We start from the raw sequence: 25,645 nt of genomic DNA on the forward strand, positions 1-25,645 counted from the left end.
ACTGCGTCGTTTTAACAGACAATTGCGTGGTCGTGTGAAGTTGCACCCAAACAAAATTGACGTCCTTTTTTTCCCACAAATAGAGCTTTCTTTTGATGGTATTTGATCACCTCTACGGTTTTTATTTTTTGTGCTATACACAAAAAACTGTTCCCACAAAGTTGGGAGCAGGAAATTATCCAAAATGTCTTGGTATTCTGACACCTTAAGCTTTTCCTTCACTGGAACTAAGGGGCCAAGTCCAACCCCTGAAAAAAAAAAACCCATGCCATAATCCCCCTCCACCAAATGATTTGGACCAGTGCACAAAGCAAGGTCCATAAAGACATGGATGAGCGAGTTTGGGGTGGAGGAACTTTACTGGCCTGCACAGAGTCCTGACCTCAACCCGATAGAACACCTTTGGAGTTAATTAGAGCGGAGGCTATGAGCCAGGCCTTCTCATCCAACATCAGTGCCTGACCTCACAAATGCTCTTCTGGAAGAATGGTCAAACATTCCCATAGACACGCTCCTATACCTTGTGGACAGCCTTCCCAGAAGAGTTGAAGCTGTTATAGCTGCAAAGCGTGGGCCAACTCAATATTGAACCCTACAGACTAAGACTGGGATGCCATTAAAGTTAATGTGCGTGTGAAGGCAGTCGTCCCAATACTTTTATAGTGTACAGTATGTTCCAAATCTATGAGTCACCACCACTAGTCTTTACAAAGATCCATTTGGAAAGGAGCCAAGGAACAGTGGGAAATCTGTACTGGGAATGGATGGGAATGGATACAAGGAATACTGGACTATCTGTATGGGAAAGTATTCAAGGAAAACTGGGATATCTGTATGGGAAATGGATACAAGGAATAGCGGGATAAATGTACTGGGAATAGATACAAAGAATACTGGAATATTTGTACAGGAAATGGATACATGGAATAGTGGGATACCTGTAGAGCAGGGGTCTCCAAACTATGGCCCTCAAGTTGTTCAGGAACTACAATGCCCATCATGCCTAGTCGGGTCTCTGAATGTCAGAGTTTTATAATGCCTAATTGGACATGTAGTTCTGCAACAGCTGGAGGACCGTAGTTTGAAGATCCCTGGTGTAGAGGATATAGATCCACAGAATACCTGTAGAGGATAGAGATACAAGGCATACCAGGATACCTGTAGAGGATATAGATCCAAGGAATACCTGTAGAGCAGGGGTGTCCAAACTTTTTTCAAAGTGGGCTGGATTTGATGAAGTGAACATGCCTGAGGGCCGACCATTTTGCCTGACATTCTTTGAACCATTGAAAATTCGGTCTAAGTGTGTCCATCCGAGCGCTAATACACGGCCCAACAAGAATTCTCTTGCCTTTGTCGCACTCGTTCCCAACACACAGACGAATGCTCTGCACTTTAGGGGGCACCGTTAATTCTTAATGGTACCCCACACATTGGAAAATGTAGGGTGCTTTTGGTGCAGTGCAATAAAAAAAAAAAAAAAAGCTCGGGAACTTCTTTCCCTGCATTTTTGTGAGTAGGGAAGTCCATTGAAATTATTGGGCTGCCCTACACACAGTACGCAGCCACACAGATGTTGCATTTACTGGCTTAAAACAGGTGGTGAGGAGGCAACATAATGCCTCTTTACCGCCATTCAAATGCCTCTGCAAAGAGATCTGTGCATGGATTGCTTTTCAGAGGAGCAGGAATCCTGGCTAATATCACACACAAGCCCTACAAAAGCAGTTTTGATGGTATAAGAATGGGGGGAGGGGGGTCCGGATTGAAAGTAACATACACACAGACACAAGCACACAAATGCAGGCACACATACAGACAAATGCACGCCGCACACACATACAGACACATGCATACTCATACATACAAACACATACAGAAATACATACAGACACACATGCACACACATACAGACACATGTGCACACACATGTACATACAGACATATATACACACACACACACACACACACACACACACACACACACACACACACATGTACATACAGACATATATACAGACATACACACACAGACATATATACAGACACACACATACAGACATACACACAGACACATGTGCACACACACACACACATACACACACAGACACATGTGCACACACACACACATACACACAGACACATGTGCACACACACACACACACACACATGTGCACACACACACACACACACACACACACACACACACAGACACACAGACACATGTGCACACACACACACACACACACACACACACATACAGACACATGTGCACACACACATACAGACACATGTGCGCACACACACATACAGACACATGTGCGCACACACACACACAGACACATGTGCGCACACACACATACAGACACATGTGCGCATACAGACACATGTGCACACACACACACATACAGACACATGTGCACATACAGACACATGTGCACACACACACACACATACAGACAAATGTGCACATACAGACACATGTGCACACACACACATACAGACACATGTGCACACACACACACACACACACACACATACAGACACATGTGCACACACACACACACACACACACACATACAGACACATGTGCACACACACACATACAGACACATGTGCACACACACACATACAGACACATGTGCACACACACACATACAGACACATGTGCACACACACACACACACATACAGACACATGTGCACACACACACACATACAGACACATGTGCACACACACACATACAGACACATACATGAATAAAGGCCTTTTTAACACTAATCTAGCTTGTAGTACAGTACCTTTGCAGCTTCCTCATTCAGCCGGGTACTGCATTGTAGGGGGAAGCAGAGAGCACAGCACAATCCTCTGCACTTTACTTTCACTTTTGAAGCTCACGGAGCTTCTCACAGTGTCGGGGATCGGCTGATCTGACAGCCCTGATCCCGCAGCACAATAAATTGAGAAAGACCAGGCGGGCCGTTCAAAGCGGGCTGGATTTTGGACATGCCTGCTGTAGAGGATATAGATCCAAGGAATACCTGTAGAGGATATAGATCCAAGGAATACCTGTAGAGGATATAGATCCAAGGAATACCTGTAGAGGATATAGATCCAAGGATATAGCCGATATAGATCCAAGAAATACCGGGATGCCTGTAGAGGATATAGAGCCAAGGAATACCGGAATACCTGTAGAGGACATAGATCTAAGGAATACTGTGATATCTATAGGGGAAATGGATGTAAAATTCTATGACTCCAGAGGTGAAGGGGGGGGGGGGGGATGTGATATAGTCCAGAATGTGAATATGCAATGCTAATGATGTCATTGACACACAGTTCCTCTATCCTGTGGGCTCATTACAGGAGAGACTTTTTTCTGCATCATGGAAAGCACACGATGATGTATAGCATCCCTTCACAGCGCCCACAATGCACCGCTTCCACCAGCAACAACAACAAAACGCTTGCATCATGCATAATCCTCGCTATAATAAGCAATACACTTTTCCCTTTAAAGCGAGAGTCCGCCGGGACTCCGCGTTTTTTTTTTTTTTTAAAAGCCAGCAGCTACAAATACTGCAGCTGCTGACTTAAAATAGTGACACTTACCTGTCCAGCGCGCCCGCGATGTCGGCACCCGAAGCCGATCTCTAGGTCGCCTGTCGGGTCCTGCCGCCGCCATCTTGGGTATGGGAATCAGGAAATGGAGCCTTTCGGCTTAATTTCCCGGTTCCCTACTGCGCATGCGCGAATCGCGCTGCGCAATAAGGACGCTCCCCGCTGCCTCTGGGATCTGTGTGTTTCCCAGCAGGCAGCGGGGCACTTGCGGAAAGGGGCGCAAGTTACGCCCCTTTCCGCAGAGAGCTATCCCGGAAGTGGGTGCAGTTACCTGGATTATCCAGGTAACTGCACCCCCCTCCCCCCTGAAAGGTGCCGATTGTGGCACCGGAGGGGGGGAGGGTTCCGATGAGCGGAAGGTCCACTTTAGGGTGGACCTCCGCTTTAACCAATTCAGGATTGGAGAGAGGTCAGCCTTCCGGTGTTGCACCAGTATAGGTGATAAAAAAAAAACAAAAAAAAAAACACATGTATTATGCAAGATAGCCAACATCTACATTTGGCATCATTTAGGCCTCTCCTCCAAAGTTAAATTATGGAAACATCTGCTGGATTTTAGTAAGAAAAAAATGGAAATGTGTAATATTTTGCAAACGAATTAAAAAATGAGTGCGTAGCCAAATCAAAATGACATAATATTTACTCAGTTATTAATGTTTTTATTTTAGGACTTCATGCACATGAGCGCATTCACCTGTACAGCTAAACAAAATGCACATCTTTATGCCCGGGATATTCCGCAGCTGTTCATAAGCATGAGTGGGTGAAGGCGGCTGTATGCAGCTATGCAACATAATATTCCAAATTCACACTAAGGCCGCGTACACACGGGCGGACTGTTGGCTCAACTTTGTCCGCTGAACAGTGTTTCAGCGGACAGTCCGCTCGTGTGTGGGGCTTCAGCGGACAGTTTCACGAACAAAGTTTTTCGGAAATTCCGAAAAACTGTCCGCTGAAACTTTGTTTGAGCGAACAGTCCGCCCGTGTGTAGGCCACTTTCGAAATGAGCAAACTGTTCCCGCTCGGAGGAAAGTCTGCTCATTACGAGCGCGTCTCCAGGTAGGCGGGGCCCGCGACGGAGACGTCGCGGGCCCCGCCCCGCCTGGAATGGACTTAAAGGGGAACCCCAACACCGAAAAAAATCGGCGTGGGGGTCCCCCCAAAGTCCACAACAGACCCTTGTCCGAGCACGCTACCCGGCCGGCCAGGAAAGGGGGGCGAGCGAGCGCGCCCCCCCTCCCGAGCCGTACCAGGCCGCGTGCCCTCAACATGGGGGGTGCCTTGGGGAAGGGGGGGCCGCGCGGCCCCCCCCACCCCAAAGCACCTTGTCCCCATGTTGATGAGGACAAGGGCCTCTTCCCGACAACCCTGGCCGTTGGTTGTCGGGGTCTGCAGGCGGGGGGCTTATCGGAATCCGGGAGCCCCCTTTAATAAGGGGGCCCCCGGATACCGGCCCCCCACCCTATGTGAATGAGTATGGGGTACAATGTACCCCTACCCATTCACCTGTAAAAAAAAAAGTACCCCAAAAAAAAACACAACACACGAGATAAAATATTTTATTGCACAGCTCCGGGGGTCTTCTCGCCGGACTCCTCCGCTATCTTCGTGTAGCTCTTTTGCTAGCGGAGGAGTCCGGCTTTCTTCCTCCCCGCCGCCGGCCTCTTCTCCCGACTTCGGGGGTCTTGTCCCCCTCTTCGGTTCTTCTGCCCGGCCACCGCGCCTTCTTATAGCTCTTTTGCAGGCGGTGGCCCGGTCTTCTGTCGCCGCCTTCCGTTCTTCTGTCGCCGCCTTCGGTTCTTCTGCCGGGCCACCGCGCCTTCTTATAGCTCTTTTGCAGGCGGTGGCCCGATCTTCTGTCGCCGCCTTCCGTTCTTCTGTCGCCGCCTTCCGTTCTTCTGCCGGGCCACCGCGCCTTCTTATAGCTCTTTTGCAGGCGGTGGCCCGGTCTTCTGTCGCCGCTGTCGCCGCCGCCTTCCGTTCTTCTTCTTCTTCTTCTTGTTCTTCTTGTTCTTCTTCTTCTCCAGGAGATGTTGACACGTCGCTCTCTCCGGCCGGAATGCCAGAGCCGCGCTGAGCGGCCACTTATATAGTGACAATGGGGCGGTGTCACATGGTATATGTCACATGGGTTGGTCACATGGTGACCCCGCCCCCTTACGATGTCATAGTCCCCATGTGACATCAACCCATGTGACCAACCCATGTGACATATACCATGTGACACCGCCCCATTGTCACTATATAAGTGGCCGCTCAGCGCGGCTCTGGTATTCCGGCCGGAGAGAGCGACGTGTCAACATCTCCTGGAGAAGAAGAAGAACAACAAGAAGAACAAGAAGAACGGAAGGCGGCGGCGACAGCGGCGACAGAAGACCGGGCCACCGCCTGCAAAAGAGCTATAAGAAGGCGCGGTGGCCCGGCAGAAGAACCGAAGGCGGCGACAGAAGAACGGAAGGCAGCGACAGAAGACCGGGCCACCGCCTGCAAAAGAGCTATAAGAAGGCGCGGTGGCCCGGCAGAAGAACTGAAGAGGGGGACAAGACCCCCGAAGACGGAAGACCCCCGGAGCTGTGCAATAAAATATTTTATCTCGTATGTTGTGTTTTTTTTTTTTGGGTACTTTTATTTTACAGGTGAATGGGTAGGGGTACATTGTACCCCATACTCATTCACATAGGGTGGGGGGCCGGTATCCGGGGGCCCCCTTATTAAAGGGGGCTCCCAGATTCCGATAAGCCCCCCGCCCGCAGACCCCGACAACCAACGGCCAGGGTTGTCGGGAAGAGGCCCTTGTCCTCATCAACATGGGGACAAGGTGCTTTGGGGTGGGGGGGCCGCGCTGCCCCCCCCTTCCCCAAGGCACCCCCCCATGTTGAGGTCACGCGGCCTGGTACGGCTCGGGAGGGGGGGTGCGCTCGCTCGCCCCCCTTTCCTGGCCGGCCGGGTAGCGTGCTCGGACAAGGGTCTGTTGTGGACTTTGGGGGGACCCCCACGCCGATTTTTTTCGGCGTTGGGGTTCCCCTTTAAGTCCATTCCAGGCGGCGGAGCCCGCGACGTCTCCGTCGCGGGCCCCGCCTACTTTGACACGCGCTCGAAATGAGCGGACTGTTGCCTCGTGTGTGGGCGAGTCCGCTCATTTCAAAAGTTGCGCGGACTTAGTACGACGAACAAAGTTTGCCGTATTTGTCCGCTCAAAAAGTGCCGTGTGTGGGCGTGTTCGTTCATTCAAAAGTTTGAGCGGACTGTTTGACGAACTTAGTTTCGGCAAACAGTCCCCGCGTGTGTACGCCGCCTAAGTGAATATAGTGATGACTGGTGGTCTGATGTCTGGTGGGAAAATGAAAAGAACTTAAAGAGCTGGAGGAGATGCAGACCCACAGAACGGATGAAGCAGAAGCAGGGAGATCCTTGCACTGCAGCTCCTCAGGTACAGCTTCACCTCCAGCAAGAAGAACAGTAAGCAGTGTGACGGACTGGGGTTTATATGGTCACAAAACAGACACCCCAAAGCAAAGTACATATTCAGTTTTTTTTTATATTTCTAAACATATCCCTTCTATTCTATTAATAACCAGTAGATGGCAGAGAAGGTACACAAACAGAGTCTATATAAGGCCACACACCATGTGACTGGAAATAAAACTACTTCCAGCCATAAAGTCAGTGGTCATATCTCATGCTGTTTGTGTGATTCTTTGCAGTCCACGCCAAGCTGATCACCTTATCTCATCGCGTCTACAATCATCGGCTCTCTTAATTCACATTTTGAGGCCGGTAACATTTTGGGGGCTCGTCCGGGATTCGTTGTGTTACCAGTGAGAAGGAAGCGCGAGACAAGCGTGAGCCTGCTACAGAGCTACAAGGAGAGTCGTGAGAGTCATCTGCCTCGTGAGTGCAAGTCTTCAGATTGCAACAGAGATGGCATCTCCTCGTCGTGCGCTGATGTGGGATATCCAGAAACAAATTCATCTGCTTAATGAAGAACAGCTGCATAGCCTCGCTATTTTGCTGGAAGATGAAAGAGACGTGGACGTTCCATCAGTGACTGGTACCAACGAAATGGAACTTGTTGAATTTATTAAAGACTACTTGAGAAGTGATCAGCTGGAAAAGTTGGAAGATCAAGGTATGTCTTACCTACTCATCATCCAAGACAAGATCAATGAACTAAAACTTAACAAGGAAAGTACACCAACTGTGGACATTGCAACCGCTGCAAAAAAAATAAGTAGTGGAACTGCAAGGACTGAACAGGTATCGGAGGTGGTGAGATTAACTGATGTTGTTGCTTTATTGCCACGTAGAGAATTTAAAATGCATGGTGGTGTAATTTCAGATCATGGTTCGGACATGAGTTACAGTAGCGTGTGCAGACAAATTGACGAGGGTCTAACAGAAAAATTCCCTGAATCTGAAATTATACGCACAGTGTTGAGAATAATCAAACCTGGTAATTTTAAAGATATGTTGACTGACAAAGATGATCTTACTGTTGCTGAATTGAAAAGGTTTTTGAAGTCACATATGAGAGAACGAAGTGGTAATGAGTTATTTAAGGACCTTAGCAATGCTACCCAGCAAGAAAGAGAAACAGCACAACAATTTGTTTACAGGCTAGTGGGGTTAAAACAAAAAGTTCTGTCTACATCACAACATGATAGGCAAGAGCTTAACTATGACAAAAAACTGGTGCAAGGCATATTCCTTCATACACTGTATCAGGGACTAAATGAGAAAAATTCTAATGTTAGACGAGATATCAAGCCTTACGTGTCTGATTTGACAGTAACGGATGACTTTATCATAGAGCAGGTCACCAGATCAGTTGATAAGGAAACAGAAAGGCAGAGACGCTTAAACAGTGCACCCAAACATAAACCTCTTACTGTTCATTCATCCCAGACACCAGGGAATAGCGAAAAAGACACCTTGCAAAAGAGAGTTGAGGGAGATGTTAAAGCAAATCACACTGCATTAATGGAACTAACAACACAGGTCTCTGCTCTCACAAAGAACCTGGAAAAGATGATGAAGCAAACTCCTCTTGTTGGAAATCAAATGACTAAGCCACTAACCAATGCAGGGGCGGATCCAGGGGGGGGGCAACGGGTCAATTGCCCCCTCCGAGAATACCGCCAGCTAATGACAGCACGGCCGGTTCCGCGGGTCCAATCGCGGCCGGTTCCGCGGGTACCCGCGGGCCGGTTCCGTGGGTCCAATCGCGGCCGGTTCCGCGGGTACCCGCGGCCGGTTCCGCGGGTCCAATCGCGGCCGGTTCCGCGGGTACCCGCGGGCCGGTTCCGCGGGTCCAATCGCGGCCGGTTCCGAGGGTACCCGCGGGCCGGTTCCGAGGGTACCCGCGGGCCGGTTCCGAGGGTACCCGCGGGCCGGTTCCGAGGGTCCAATCGCGGTCGGTTCCGAGGGTCCAATCGCGGTCGGTTCCGAGGGTCCAATCGCGGTCGGTTCCGAGGGTCCAATCGCGGCCGGTTCCGCGGGTACCCGCGCTGAGTGGACGGGTGAGGGGGGGCAGCTGGGCGGCTTAGGAGGGCTGCTGGCCAATCAGGAAGCCAGCAGGCAGGGGAGCAGGGAGATGACATCTCTCACTGCCCTGCATCCCTTCAGTTCCACCCTCACTGTGTAGGAAGCTGTGTGCAGCAGAGAGATTGCATCATCTCTCTGCTGCCTATCTTCACTCTGGGACCCAACAAAAGACCACCAGTAGGTGACAATCCGCAGTGTGTGGCAGGCTACCTGGCAAGTGGCAATCCGCAATGTGTGGCAGGCAACGTGGCAAGTGACAATCCGCAATGTGTGGCAGGTGACGTGGCAAGTGACAATCCGCAATGTGTGGCAGACTACGTGGCAAGTGGCAATCCGCAATGTGTGGCAGGTGACGTGGCAAGTGACAATCCGCAATGTGTGGCAGGCTACGTGGCAAGTGGCAATCCGCAATGTGTGGCAGGCAACGTGGCAAGTGACAATCCGCAATGTGTGGCAGGTGACGTGGCAAGTGGCAATCCGCAATGTGAGGCAGGCAACGGGGCAAGTGACAATCCGCAATGTGTGGCAGGTGACGTGGCAAGTGACAATCCCCAATGTGTGGCAGGTGACGTGGCAAGTGGCAATCCGCAATGTGGGTCAGGCAACGTGGCAAGTGACAATCCGCAATGTGTGGCAGGTGACGTGGCAAGTGGCAATCCGCAATGTGTGGCAGGCTACGTGGCAATCCGCATCTGGTGGCAGGCGACGTGGCAAGTGACAATCCGCAATGTGTGGCAGGTGACGTGGCAAGTCACAATCCGCAATGTGTGGCAGGTGACGTGGCAAGTCACAATCCGCAATGTGTGGCAGGTGATGTGGCAAGTGGCAATCTGCAATGTGTGGCAGGCTACGTGGCAAGTGACAATCCGCAATGTGTGGCAGGTGACGTGGCAAGTAACAATCCGCATTTGGTGACAAGTGACAATCCACATTTGGTGGCAGGTGACATGGCAAGTGACATCCTCAGGGCTCCCACTGATTCTGCAATATGGTGAGTTGAACCATTTAATTTTATATTACAATGTATTAATAGAAATAATGCACTTCAATCATCCTGACACCATAACAACCATGGTGCCGTAATGATTGAAGCGCCAATACCAGCCATTTCCCATATAAATTGCCCCCCAAAAAACATATTTTATAGAAGTGCCCCTCCCGAGACTAGACTCTGGATCCGCCCCTGAGCCAATGTTCAAGTTCCAGATACAACTCACTGCAAGCCCAGGTGTGATGATTGCATTAAACGAGAGAGTCAGAACTGCTACCATTGTTTCTACTGTGGTTGGACAGGACACAGAGCGGTTGATTGCTTGAAGAAAAGAAGGCAGTCGGGAAACGACAGACGGTCACTGGGAAAGGGACAACCAGTGACCACCTCAAATGATCTGTCCCATGCTAAGGTAAACAGGGTATTCACCCACCGGTCAACTAGAACACTCCCAAAAGAGAATGGATTCTCCAAACAACACGTAGCACAATTAATTGGAGGAAAATGCCTACTGTCATGTCAGATGAATGGTGTACCGGTTGACATGTTGATGGATACAGGAGCTCAGGTCAGCATTGTCGGGAAGGCATGGTTAGAAAAGTTTCTACCCAGCGTCTCCATTAGGCACATACAAGATTTACTTTGTGATGACAACTTATCCATTACAGCTGCAAATGGTTCTCTCATTCCATTCATCGGGTGGATTGAAGTCTGCCTGGAATTCGAAAGTAGTGGACATGGAAACTCAGCCATTTATGTGCCAATGCTGGTGAGTGACTGCTGTAATGACAATCCAATTCTTGGGTTTAATGTCATCGAAGAATTGATCAGAGAAAACCGTGACCGACCAAACAGCACCCAAAACCTGACTATCTTGCTGAGTGAAGCTATGAAAGTAAGACAGAGTGTAGCGAATAACATTGTCAATGCTGTCAGTCAAGCAACTGACCCAGGAGAAATATTCGATAGTCGTATGGTCAAAGTGGGGAAGAAGGGACTCCAGATTAAAGGAGGCGAGCTCTGTGAAGTCAAATGCAGAATTAGAGCGTGGCCGAAAGGAGGAATCATGCCATTTGAACCACTTCCCGAATATCCAGTTGAGGAAGGACTTGAACTATTTCCTTCAGTGGTAGATGTGCCAGATGGGTTCTCTAAACTGGTGAAGATACCTATACTGAACCGTGCTCAACATGACATCTACCTTCCACCCAGAACAGTATTGGGTACCATTTCTCCAGCAGCTGAGATTCTACCATTGTCTCCAAACAAAGACGATGGAAAGGGAATTGACCAGAAGAAAAGGGTGTTTCATGTAAACCAGTTGAATCAAGTGGACACTGGAAATCAGCTACCCACTAACAAATCTGTTAAGTGGCACCCACCTGTCAATTTGGAAGATCTCTCAGAAGAAGAACAGGAGATAGCGAGACAAATGTTATATGATGAATCAGATGTCTTTGCTCGAGATGAGGGAGACATAGGATGCATCCCTAACCTGAAACTGAGGATAAATCTGAAAGATGAAACTCCTGTCCAGAAACGCTACAATTCGATACCGAAACCCCTATACAAAGAAGTGAAAGAATATATCCAAAACCTTCTTGACCGAGGTTGGGTAACAAAATCTTCTTCCGCATACTCATCACCAGTTGTTTGTGTTCGAAAGAAGGACAGTAGCCTACGACTATGTGTTGACTTTAGGGAGTTAAACCGAAAGACTATCCCAGATAGACATCCACTACCCAGAATACAAGATCTGCTGGATAGCTTAGGAGGATTTACGTGGTTCTCAATCCTGGACCAGGGTAGTGCGTATCATCAAGGCTTTGTGCATGAAGACTCCAGACATCTGACGGCTTTCAGCACCCCCTGGGGACTCCTGGAGTGGAACCGTATTCCATTTGGATTAACGAATGCCCCAGCAGCTTTTCAGAGATGCATGGAGAATGTATTAGAGGGCATCAGAGACAAATGTTGTTCTCCATACTTGGATGACGTACTTTGCTACTCCAAAACTTTTCAGGAGCATGTCAATGATATTAGGCAAGTGCTTAGTCGAATGCGTGAGCATGGTATCAAACTTAGACTGAAGAAGTGTGAACTCTTTAAACGACAGATTCGATACCTTGGACGAATGGTGTCAGAAGAAGGCATAAAAATTGACCCAAAAGATCTTGAAGCGGTATTACATTTGAAAAGGAAAGAACCAAAAACAGTGGGAGGAGTCAGATCTTTGTTAGGATTCCTGAGCTACTACAGGTCCTTCATTCAAGATTTCTCTCGACTTGCTAAACCACTGTATGAACTTTTGCAGAACACTGAGAAAGAATCTGCTACATCCATCCCCAAAAACAATCGGAGGGAATCTACAAAGAAAAACGGGAACAAAGCACAAGTGCCATCTAAAACACTGATTCAATGGACACCCAAACATCAAGCTGTAGTATCCAGACTGGTGGACATGCTAACCAATCCACCAATTCTAGCATACCCTGATTTTGATTTACCCTTCGTCTTACACACTGATGCTTCCAATGAAGGCCTAGGTGCTGTACTATACCAACGACAAGGAGAAAAACTTCGTGTTATTGGGTTTGGCTCCAGAACATTGACTCCAGCTGAGCGCAATTACCATCTTCACTCTGGTAAACTTGAGTTTTTAGCTCTCAAGTGGGCAGTCTGTGACAAATTCAGAGATTACTTGTACTACGCTCCAACATTCACCGTTTACACAGACAACAACCCATTGACATATGTATTGAGTACTGCCAGACTGAATGCTGTGGGTCATCGCTGGGTTGGCGAGTTGGCTGATTTCCACTTCGATATCAAGTACAGGCCAGGTAAACAGAATGCAGACGCAGATACACTGTCACGATTTCCGGTGGAACTCATGAAGAATCTGAGTGAGTACACAGAGCTTGTACCATCTGAGGTTGTGTCAGCTATGTGGCAAGGGAGCAAAGCTGTTGACGAAGAAGAGGCATTATGGGTGGCTTCATTGACTCTTCACTCAGAAAGTGATGTGGCCGAAGAATTGCTGAAAAGACAGACAATCTGCCCAATGACTCAGGAGAATATCAGAGCATTACAACAAGACGATACCAACATTAGAGAAGTGGTCTGGCTTAAGGAGAACGACTGGATTCCAAACCACAAAGAAAAGGAGAGTATGACCAGCAAAACAAGACGTTTGATACAGGAATGGAATAAACTCAGAGTCGATGAAGGAATCCTCTACCGATACTCTGGAACCCGAAAACAGCTAGTTCTACCAGAAAAGTTAAAACCATTGGTCTTAAGAAATCTTCATGATGACATGGGTCACATTGGTACTGACAAGGTAACCCACCTAGCACGTGAACGATTTTACTGGCCATTTATGCAAAAAGACATTGATGAATATGTGCTGAAGAAGTGCAGCTGCATCAAACAAAAGCGTCCAAATATCACCGAAAGAGCACCTATGGGTTCGATTACTACCAGTTCACCTTTGGGAGTTAGTATCCATTGATTATCTTCACTTGGAGAAAAGCAAAGGAGGATATGAGTATATACTTGTAATAGTTGACCATTTCACACGCTTTGCACAAGCGTATCCAACTAAGAACAAATCTGGAAAAACGGCGGCAGAAAAGATCTTTCAAGATTTCATACCACGTTTTGGCTATCCAGAGAAACTCCACCATGACCAAGGAAGAGAATTTGAAAACAACTTATTTCAGACATTGCAACGATTGGCAGGGATTTTTCATTCAAGAACTACTCCATACCATCCACAGGGTAACCCAGTGGAGAGACTGAACCGTACTTTGTTACAGATGCTTCGCACCTTAGAGGAAGAGAAAAAGTCAGATTGGAAAGAACATCTTCCACATATGGTTCATGCATACAATTGCACCAGGCATGAAGCCACAGGATACTCGCCATTCTTTCTATTGTATGGAAGATCTCCTCGTTTGCCAATTGACCTAATGCTCAACCTAAATTTGGAAAAGGAATCAGAAAGTCAACCAACATTTACTCAGAAATGGGCATCTAGAATGCAAGAAGCTTTCAAAATCGCATCCGAGAATAGCAAAAAATCATCTGCTAAAGGGAAGAAGTACTATGATAAACAGATAAAAGGAGCACCTCTTCAACCGGGTGATCGGGTCTTAGTACGAAATCTCTCTGAAAGAGGAGGACCTGGTAAACTTCGTTCATACTGGGAAGAATCAGTACACAAAGTGGTAGAAAGAATCAAAGATGGGCCTGTGTACAAAATTCAGCCTGAAAGTGGTAAAAAGACAATTCGAGTACTGCACAGAAATCTTTTACTACCAGTAAATGACCTACCAATTGAAGGACACATTCCAAGAGTACAGATGAAACAAAGACAATCAAGTAACAGAAAGGATACCAGAATGGATGTGGACCAGGAGGAGGAATGTTTAGATGAAGAAAGATGGTATTATCCTTATATACCAGAGACTACAGAAAGTCATGATTGTGTTGTGTCTCAACCAAACTCTCAAAACGTACAGAAAATCCCATTAAGAGTTTCTGCTGAAGAGTTCTATCCTACAACTACCACACCCAATGTTGAACAAGAACAAAATGATGGAACAGTAGTTGGTGACCAAATCTGGGCTACAGACATGGTGGGACTAGACACTGCAGAATTACCCTCATTAAGTCAAGACTTACCTGTGAACCAAGATATGCAAATGGAAAATGATGTTGATGGAGAAGACTCAACTCCTGTCAGAAGATCTACCAGACAAGCTAAGCCTAAAGAGATCTTTACATATGACACACTAGGTCAGCCAAGATACATACCAAGTCAGGTTCACACCATACAAACTCACACAATGCTAGCTACTCCCATGACATGCCAGGTAGTTAACGTAGCTCCTTGGTGGCAACAAGTACCTATTTGGGTTACTTAAATCACTAAATAGTGTTCAGATACCAATTGAGTTTAATGTCGGGAGCCATTAACTGAAGGAGGGGAGAGTGTGACGGACTGGGGTTCATATGGTCACAAAACAGACACCCCAAAGCAAAGTACATACCGTATATACTCGAGTATAGGCCGACCCGAATATAAGCCGAGGCCCCCAATTTACCCCCAAAAAAACTGGCAAACTTATTGACTCGTGTATAAGCCGAGGGTGAGACATGCCTGTCCATCCCTGTGTGTGTGTCCGTCCATCCCTGTGTGTCCGTCCATCCCTGTGTGTCCGTCCATCCCTGTGTGTCCGTCCATCCATCCCTGTGTGTGTGTGTGTGTCCATCCATCCATCCATCCCTGTGTGTGTGTGTCTCCATCCATCCATCCATCCATCCATCCCTGTGTGTGTGTGTCTCCATCCATCCATCCATCCATCCCTGTGTGTGTGTGTATCCATCCATGTGTGTGTGTGTGTGTGTGTGTGTGTGTGTGTGTGTGTGTGTGTGTGTGTGTGTGTGTGTGTGTCCAGCCTACCTGTGTCCCGAGCCTTTGTCCCGAGCCTCCGTCCCGTGCCTTGCCTCCTTGCCTCCGTGCCTTGCCGTCGTGCCTTGCCTCCGTCCCGTCCCGTCCCGTGCCGTGCCTTGCCTTGCCTCCGTCCCGTGCCCTCTTCGTCGGCGCCTCGGCGGCCATTGTAAAATTCAAAAGCTGCGCCGCCGCCTTCGCCTGTGATAGGCGGAACACTGAATTTCCCAGCAGCCTGTGTTCCGCCTATCACGTACATCGTATCATCCTCGTCCGTAGTACGAGGATGATACGATGTCCGTGATAGGCGGAACACAGGCTGCTGGGAAATTCAGTGTTCCGCCTATCACAGGCGAAGGCGGAGCCGGAGGCGCGGCTTTTGAATTATAGAATGGCCGCTGTCTGTCTGCTCGACACGCTGATCGAGCGGGCAGACAGCGATGACTCGAGTATAAGCCGAGGGGGGCACTTTCAGCCTCAAAAAAGAGGCTGAAAATCTCGGCTTATACTCGAGTATATACGGTATTCATTTTTTTTTTATATTTCTAAACATATCCCTTCTATTCTATTAATAACCAGTAGATGGCAGAGAAGGTACACAAACAGAGTCTATATAAGGCCACACACCATGTGACTGGAAATAAAACTACTTCCAGCCATAAAGTCAGTGGTCATATCTCATGCTGTTTGTGTGATTCTTTGCAGTCCACGCCAAGCTGATCACCTTATCTCATCGCGTCTACAATCATCGGCTCTCTTAATTCACATTTTGAGGCCGGTAACAGCAGCACCAAATATCCCTGCAAATCTGGTGAGACTTGCAGTTAGAGGAAGCAGTGCCTTGGGTAGGCCATACACCAGTAGAGAGTTTTGCTCAAACTTTTGTGAATTTGTGAAAAATCATTCATCAGACCATTTGCTCGTGCAATCCTTGTGTCAACAAATTATATTTGAAAGCCCTTAATATTTCTTATGAATCTGCTACTTGAATGGGATTCCAGTCAGGTCTCTTTTGTGCATAAATCCGGGCCTTAGATGGAGCAATTTTCTTTCCTGCCACCAGGGGCGGTGTTAGGTCTGCAAAAGATCTGGGGCTAGAGCCCATAGCAATGGTCACCAACCTTTTTGCATGCCCTCGGGGGGGGGGGGGGGGGGGGGGTCGGAGGCCGGTGGTAAGCAATGTGTCACAAGGCGCTGCCTTGTATCCCCCAGCACACCAGTCAAGTTATATAATCCATTAATCAGCTTCCATTTATTTGCCGTCTCCCCAGGCCACACCCTTCCTCAATGCTCTCATTGACTGGGGACATGTGATTACTGGGGGGGGGGTGTCATGTCATTACTAGGATGGGGGGGCAAAGTCATGCCATTACTAGGATGGGGTGGGGGGGAGGTCATGTCATTAATAGGTTGGGGGGGGACAAGGTTGCGCCATTACTAGGATGGGGGGGGGCGAAGTAATGTCATTACTAAGATGGGGGAGAGAGCAAAGTCATGTCATTAATAGGATGGGGGGGGGCGAGGTCATGTCATAACTAGGATGGGAGGAGGGGGCAAGGTCGTGTCATTACTAAGATGGGGGAGAGGGCAAAGTCATGTCATTACTAAGATGGGGAGGGGGGGTGCAAGGTCATGTCATTACTAAGATGGGGAGGGGGGGGGGAGGTCATGTCATTACTAGGATGGGGGGGAGGGGGCGAGGTCATGTCATTACTAGGATGGGGGGGAGGGGGCGAGGTCATGTCATTAATAGGATGGGGGGGGCAAGGTCATGTCATTACTAGGATGGGGGGAGGGGACAAGGTCATGTCATTACTAGGATGGGGGAGAGGGCAAAGTCATGTCATTACTAGGATGGTGGGGGGTGAGGCCATGTCATTACTAGGATCGGGAGGGGGGTGCGAGGTCATGTCATTACTAGGATGGGGAGGGGGGGGTGCAAGGTCATGTCAATACTAGGATGGAGGGGCGAGGTCATGTCATTACTAAGATGGGGGGGAAGGGGGGCGAGGTCATGTCATTACTAAGATGGGGGGGGAAGGGGGCAAGGTCATGTCATTACTAGGATGGAAGGGCGCAAGGTCATGCGATTACTAGGATGGTTTCTACAAAATAATTTTGAATTATCCTCTCAATATGTACATAAATCTCTGAAATAACTATTTAGCCACTTGGAGTATCTTGGGGGAGGGTAGTAGTGGGGGCCCCCAGGACCACTTTTGCATCAGGGCCCAGAAGTTTCAATCTACGCCCCCGCCCCGCCGCTCAGACTGATCTAGGGCTCCGTACATTGCCGACTGGCTACATTGTCTCTATTAGTAACAGATGAGATGATGGTTTATGTTCAGCCTGCATAGTTATGATAAGTAATATTTAATCATCTGCCAGATAAGGCTGGCACCCTGGCACGCTTCCTAGTCATGTTGTGGAAATACACAGCTCACCTCTAAACCCCCCCAGAAAAGATCCGAGCAAAGACATTGCTTAAGGCAGGAAAATGATTCACACGATAAATGTGTGCTGATCTCACAGCCGATTATAGAAATCACAACATTGGTGTCACTAAATTCTCACGTGTGCCCAAAACAGGGCGCCTGGGAACGGAGATCACTGCCAACTGACATTTCTGTAGGGCCCATTCAGACATTGGCGCTCTGGTGCGTTTCATTAACCATACACGTAGATTGCTCAATTCGGGTGAATTCCCTCGGCAGGGCACCCTGTTTTTTTTTGTGGAGCGCATCCAAATCTAAGCCATTGGGCTGAGCTTAGGACTGGGCTTTGTATGGGTGAGAGATCCGGGTCCGGGCGCCTCGCCCCTTACCCCCTCTTTCGGACATGCAGTTGAATTGGCTGCCTTAAAGTTGTATCAAGCCCAAAAGCAAACATTTATTATTTTAAAGTTTACTAATCCTTAGATGCGACGAGTTTTCTTTTTGGGGCTCTCTATCCCTTATTTTCACCTGGTGATCTAGCCAGTATTTTATTTTTCATCAGAACAAGCTGTCCTGCTGATGTAGCCAACAGAAGGTTGAGGCAAACCATTTACCACTGACAGAGGTGCTTACAATGAGCGGCTTTTTATTATATAAAACCATTATCCCAAAAAGGTAACTGATTACAAAGTGTTAGCTGGAGTTCGGCTTCAATTTGTTAGTGAATCTAAATCTGGTAGTCCATCTAATAATCCCCTCCCCCGAGTCCGACGATGCTGCTGTCAACAAGGTGCCCCCTGTGCTCCTTCATCCAGAGTAGGAGCGCTCTAATACAGGAGGTGTGTTACTGGGCAGAGCTCCATGTGAAAATAGGAGGGAAAAAAACCAACATCGAATTATTGGTAAAATGCCAAGTTCCCGGGTCTGTACATTTGCTGTGCCCATTATGAGGGGTCCCCACCATCCCTGTGCCGAGTTCCCGGGTCTGTACACCTGCTGTGCCTATTATGTGGGGTTCCCACCATCCTTGTGCCAAGTTCCCTTGTCTGTACACCTGCTGTGCCCATTATGAGGGGCTCCCACCATCCCTCTGCCAAGTTCCTGGGTCTGTACACCTGCTGTGCCCATTATAAAGTGGTCCCACCATCGCTGTGCCGAGTTCCCGGGTCTGTACATCTGCTGTGCCCATTATGAGGGGCTCCCACCATCCCTCTGCCAAGTTCCTGGGTCTGTACACCTGCTGTGCCCATTATAAAGTGGTCCCACCATCGCTGTGCCGAGTTCCCGGGTCTGTACATCTGCTGTGCCCATTATGAGGGGTTCCCACCATCCCTGTGCCATGTTCCCGGGTCTGTACACCTGCTGTGCCCATTATGAAGTGTTCCCACCATCCCTGTGCCGAGTTCCTGAGTCTGTACACCTGCTGTGCCAATTATGAGGGGTTCCCACCATCCCTGTGCTGTGTTCCCGGGTGTGTACATCTACTGTGCCCATTATGAGGGGCTCCCACCATCCCTGTGCCAAGTTTCCAGGTCTGTACAAATGCTGTGCCCATTATGAAGTGTTCCCACCATCCCTGTGCCGAGTTCCTGGGTCTGTACACCTGCTGTGCCCATTATGAGGGGCTCCCACCATCCCTGTGCTGAGTTCCCGGGTCTGTACATCTGCTGTGCCCATTATGAGGGGCTCCCACCATCCCTGTGCCAAGTTTCCGAGTCTGTACAAATGCTGTGCCCATTATGAAGTGTTCCCACCATCCCTGTGCCGAGTTCCTGGGTCTGTACACCTGCTGTGCCCATTATGAGGGGTTCCCACCATCCCTGTGCCAAGTTCCTGGGTCTGTACACCTGCTGTGCCCATTATGAGGGGTTCCCACCATCCCTGTGCCGAGTTCCTGGGTCTGTACATCTGCTGTGCCCATTATGTGGGGTTCCCACCATCCCTGTGCCGAGTTCCCGGGTTTGTACACCTGCTGTGCCCATAATGAGTGGCTCCCACCATCCCTGTGCTGAGTTCCCAGGTCTGCACACCTGCTGTGTCCATTGTGAGGGGTTCCCATCATCCCTGTGCTGAGTTCCCGGGTCTGGTCAATTTCTAGTTGCGGGTGGAGCGGGTCTGTTGTCTCTGGATGATGTTGGTTATATTCACGGAAGTGGAGTTTCCCACACAGTGCCGGTAATGTCCCTCACACATCACGCTCTCGGAAGGTGGAGACACTTCATGAAAGCTCCATTCAGGGAACGGAGACGTTTGAGGCGTTCTCCAGAAAAAATACAAGTTATTCCTGTCTGAAAGAACACTTTGTAATACTCCAAAATACCCGTCAGAAGTTTCCATGTTTACCGGGATACTTCACAGGAGGAGGAGAGACCAGCAACACCTGACGGACTACAGACACCAGCAACACCTGACGGACTACAGACACCAGCAACACCTGACGGACTACAGTCACCAGCAACACCTGACGGACTACAGTCACCAGCAACACCTGACGGACTACAGTCACCAGCAACACCTGACGGACTACAGTCACCAGCAACACCTGACGGACTACAGTCACCAGCAACACCTGACGGACTACAGTCACCAGCAACACCTGACGGACTACAGACACCAGCAACACCTGACGGACTACAGTCACCAGCAACACCTGACAGACTACAGACACCAGCAACACCTGACAGACTACAGACACCAGCAACGCCTGACGGACTACAGACACCAGCAACACCTGACAGACTACAGACACCAGCAACACCTGACAGACTACAGACACCAGCAACACCTGACAGACTACAGACACCAGACTGTTATCAGCCAGGTAGAAGTCATCTTATCCTAAGAATTTGAATTATGTCCCAACTCCACCTCAAATGTCATTTCCGATCAGATTTTGTTTTCAAGGCTTTTATTTCTGTTTTGTGACCCCACTGTGGAAACTTTCCTTCACTTCCTGTTCCTGTGACACCCACAGAAGAATGAGATAGAGGAGGGAGGCACAAGACAGAAAGGCACGGTCAGACGGTCTAACCCTTTCACACACCGCTTGAAGAACTGGCCCTTTAATTCCTAAAGAAAACCTATTTTGAATTAAAGGGGTTGTAAAGGTTTGTTTTTTTATTTTCTAAATAGGTTCCTTTAAGCTAGTGCATTGTTGGTTCACTTATCTTTTCCTTCGATTTCCCTTCTAAATGTTTTTCTTTGTCTGAATATCTCACTTCCTGTTTCTCCTCAGTAAACTTCACACCATCATCCGAGTGGTGTTTAGTCAGCCAGAACAGCTTACTGAGGAGGAACGGGAAGTGAGAAATTCACACAAAGAAAAAAAACATTTAGAAGGGAAATCGAAGGAAAAGATAAGTGAACCAACAATGCACTAGCTTAAAGGAACCTATTTAGAAAATAAAAAACAAACCTTTACAAACTCTTTAAATACAGGGGAGGGGGATGGGTGGGTCACCATTACTAACCACCTTCTTCTGAAAACGCTTGTTTTCTGGCTGCCTCTGTCTTCAGTAACTTTAAAACTAAAATAAAATACACAACCTATATAAAGTAAGCATTCCTGATCTGCATGTTTGTATTGGAGCGCATTCAAGCCAGAGGATCCTCATGACAGCCAGGCAGTTGGTATGTTCTGAATAAGTCAGTGATAGCAGCACGCAGGGATTCCCTGACACAGAGAAGAGATCATCTATTTACAAACATCTCTACATCAGATGACAACATGGATATGTGAGGGAGGGGACATCCAGGGGAAGATGTGGCCGGAGACAGATGACAGTGGATCCAACTCCCTTCACCTGCAATCATCTCATGTGATACATTGTAACATCCCATACCAATTCACCCCAACCACCCAGAACAGTGTCACTGTGCAACCAGCTAGTCTCAGTCTACATAGTGTCACCGTACACCCCTCCGATGTTACCATGTGTCACCCTACAACCCTCCGATGTCCCCCGTGTCACCCTACACCCCTCCGATGTCCCCCGTGTCACCATACATCCCCTCCGATGTCCCCCGTGTCACCCTACACCCCTCCAATGTCCCCCGTGTCACCCTACACCCCTCCAATGTCCCCCGTGTCACCCTACATCCCCTCCGATGTCCCCCGTGTCACCCTACACCCCTCCGATGTCCCCCGTGTCACCCTACACCCCTCCGATGTCCCCCGTGTCACCCTACACCCCTCCGATGTCCCCCGTGTCACCCTACATCCCCTCCGATGTCCCCCGTGTCACCCTACATCCCCTCCGATGTCCTCTGTGTCACCGTACACCCCTCCGATGTCCCCTGTGTCACCCTACACCCCTCCGATGTCCCCTGTGTCACCCTACACCCCTCCTATGTCCCCTGTGTCACCCTACACCCCTCCTATGTGCCCTGTGTCACCATACATCCCCTCCGATGTCCCCCGTGTCACCCTACACCCCTCCTATGTGCCCTGTGTCACCGTACATCCCCTCCGATGTCCCCCGTGTCACCCTACACCCCTCCGATGTCCCCCGTGTCTCCATACATCCCCTCCGATGTCCCCCGTGTCACCATACACCCCTCCGATGTCCCCCGTGTCTCCATACATCCCCTCCGATGTCCCCCGTGTCACCATACACCCCTCCGATGTCCCCCGTGTCACCATACACCCCTCCGTTGTCCCCCGTGTCACCATACATCCCTCCGATGTCCCCATGTGTCACCATACACCCCTCCGATGTCCCCCGTGTCACCCTACACCCCTCCGATGTCCCCCGTGTCACCCTACACCCCTCCGATGTCCCCCGTGTCACCCTACACCCCTCCGATGTCCCCCGTGTCACCCTACACCCCTCCGATGTCCCCCGTGTCACCCTACACCCCTCCGATGTCCCCCGTGTCACCCTACACCCCTCCGATGTCCCCCGTGTCACCCTACACCCCTCCGATGTCCCCAGGTGTCACCCTACACCCCTCCGATGTCCCCGTGTCACCCTACACCCCTCCGATGTCCCTCGTGTCACCCTACACCCCTCCGATGTCTCCCGTGTCACCCTACACCCCTCCAATGTCTCCCGTGTCACCCTACACCCCTCCAATGTCCCCTGTGTTACCCTACACCCCTCCGATGTCCTCTGTGTCACCGTACACCCCTCCGATGTCCCCTGTGTCACCCTACACCCCACACCCCTCCGATGTCCCCTGTGTCACCCTACACCCCTCCGATGTCCCCTGTGTCACCGTACACCCCTCCGATGTCCCCTGTGTCACCGTACACCCCTCCAATGTCCCCTGTGTCACCGTACACCCCTCCAATGTCCCCTGTGTCACCGTACACCCCTCCGATGTCTCCTATGCACAGTGTCAGGTATCTGTATTTCACCTGTTGCTCCTCCACCTGTCCTAAGTGTGTCTGCGCATGCCCACTACCCCCTCCCCCCCACACTGAGCCTCCTGCAGACAGGAATCCTCCTGGAAGTGATACAATTACAGAGATCTCCATGTCCTCCTTACCTGAGCACAGCCAGGTGCAGAGCAGCAGCAGGTAGAGAGCAGCCATGGCCCAGGTGAGCCCCCCAGATGATCACTGTCCCCCTCTGGATGATCCTCTCCAGCAGGCAGTCTTCATCCCAGCTTCTCCTTCCAACTGAAACTTCATCCAGAAACCAGCTGCCCCTCCCCCACTGCCTGGCAGGGGTGATTGTGCCCCTCCCTGCAGTGCAGGCACCTCCTCCACCCTGCCTGCTCATCCAACCTGTTCTGACACTCAGCACAGCCTCAGCCAGGCTCTGTGCACACAGGTCATCACCTCCCAGCAACTGGGACAGGTAGACGCTGCCAGGTGTGTGCCACCAAGGACCACATCCCACCGTATACCACCCAACTTCCACCGTATACCACCTCCCACCGATTTCTTTGTGGTCTTTTAGTTGGTTTATTAAGTTTTGGGCTCCACGACATAAATATCTTAAATCAGAGATTCTCATCTCCTGTCCTCAGGACCCGCTAACAGGCCAGGTTTACAAGATAACTGAAATACGTCACAGGTCATATCACTGCTCAGTGATTGCAGAACCACTGTCTTAAGACAAAACTTTTTTTGTTATTTTTTATTTATTTTATTTTTTTGTATTTATTTTTTAGTTGTGTTTTTTCTTTCAGGTGTTTTTTTTTATGTTTTAATATTTATTTTTATGTTTTTTTTTGTTTTTTTTTTATGTTTTTGTTTGATTTTCTTTTTCCTTTTATTATTTAATTTTTTTTAAAACAAAAATGTTGTAGATACCCCTGAGAACTCTTTCTACAAATTCAAGCGCTTATGAAATAGACAATAAATCATTAATAATAGTCAATTAAGGCACGACCAGCTGCTACTATAAAGGCTTACTCAAGGCAAGCTTCAACATAAATATACATATATAAAGGAACTAATCTTCTGTGTAAGCAGCGCTGCTTATGCAGATTTGTTCCTTTAGCCATTTTTGATTTAATTCCTGTGCATATGTATATTATTTTTTTTTTTTTTACTTAATAATACATTTTTAATTATTAAAATAATTTGAATTTTTTTTTGTTCTTTGATAGGTTTTTTATTTATTTAATTTTTTATGTTTTTCGTTTAATTTAATTTTATATATATATATATATATATATATATATATATTATTTTTATAGTACATTTTTTTTTCTTCATTTTATTTTTTTATTTTTTTTTATTTCATCTTTATTTATTTACTTTTTTATGTTTTATTTTTTTTAGGTTTATTTTATATTGCTTTTTTTTTTTTATGTTTTTGTGTGATTTTTATTTATCTATTCCTCTTTAGGTACTTTGGAGTGGAGGGGGGAATCTTCTTTCTTCCTTCCCCTCTTCTTTTTATACTTATTTATTTATTTTTTTAGGGTTGTTTTATGGAGAGGTTTATTTTGTTTAGAGGAAGTAGGGAAAGGGTAAATTGACTAGGCATGTTTCCTTGATGTCAGTGTACCCCTGGGGAGATTTCCCTTCACTTCCTTTCCCAGGGACACAACAGGAAGGGAGAGTAAATCTTTACACAGTGAGTGGAATTCCCCATTCACACTTGTTCAACTTGGCATGCAAGGGTGGTAAAACCAAAGTTCATCCGCCCATTGGAAGCAGGGCATGCAGCCGCTCAGGGCTGTACATATGCAAAAATTAAACGGCACGTTACGTTGGTTGGCGGGGCTACAGACCCATGTAAGTCTATGGTGGTGTGGCATTTACAAGGTTAAATCAGGTGGTGAGGAGGCCACATATCGCCAACCTGTCAAACGCCCTCTGAACAGTAACCCACCATGGATCCCTTTTGTCAGAGAGGCAACCAGGGCTGCCGCACAAGGAGCCCTTAACTTCGGGACACATCGATCAAAAAATGAGCCAAGTTTCAGTACAGCCGCACAGCAAGGAGGATTTTTGCTTTCCTTGGAATTTGGCTTTAAGGATTTGATTTCAGAGATATTTTCTTTGTCTCAATGGCTTTCTTGTTGCCACTCTTCCATAAAGGTCAGATTTGTGGAGAGCACGACTAATAGTTGTCCTGTGGACAGATTCTCCCACCTGAGCTGTGGATCTCTGCAGCTCCTCCAGAGTTACCA

General features: G+C 48.5%; 1 protein-coding gene across 1 annotated transcript in view; it reads right to left on the reverse strand.

The window, feature by feature from the left end:
• ILDR1 (immunoglobulin like domain containing receptor 1) overlaps positions 1 to 23,705 on the reverse strand; it is an 88,705-nt gene extending 65,000 nt beyond the window's left edge. The window contains exon 1 of the mRNA XM_077479736.1: positions 23,543 to 23,705. Coding sequence (XP_077335862.1) covers positions 23,543 to 23,588 — 46 coding nt within the window. The 5' untranslated portion in view covers positions 23,589 to 23,705. The remainder of the gene's footprint in view (positions 1 to 23,542) is intronic.
• Between the last annotated feature and the right edge of the window lie 1,940 nt (positions 23,706 to 25,645).

This window comes from Lithobates pipiens, unplaced genomic scaffold (genome assembly GCF_037356315.1).
Source record: "Lithobates pipiens isolate NorthernLeopardFrog02 unplaced genomic scaffold, aLitPip1_a1.2 Scaffold_16, whole genome shotgun sequence".
In the NCBI taxonomy this organism is placed as follows: Eukaryota; Metazoa; Chordata; class Amphibia; order Anura; family Ranidae; genus Lithobates; species Lithobates pipiens.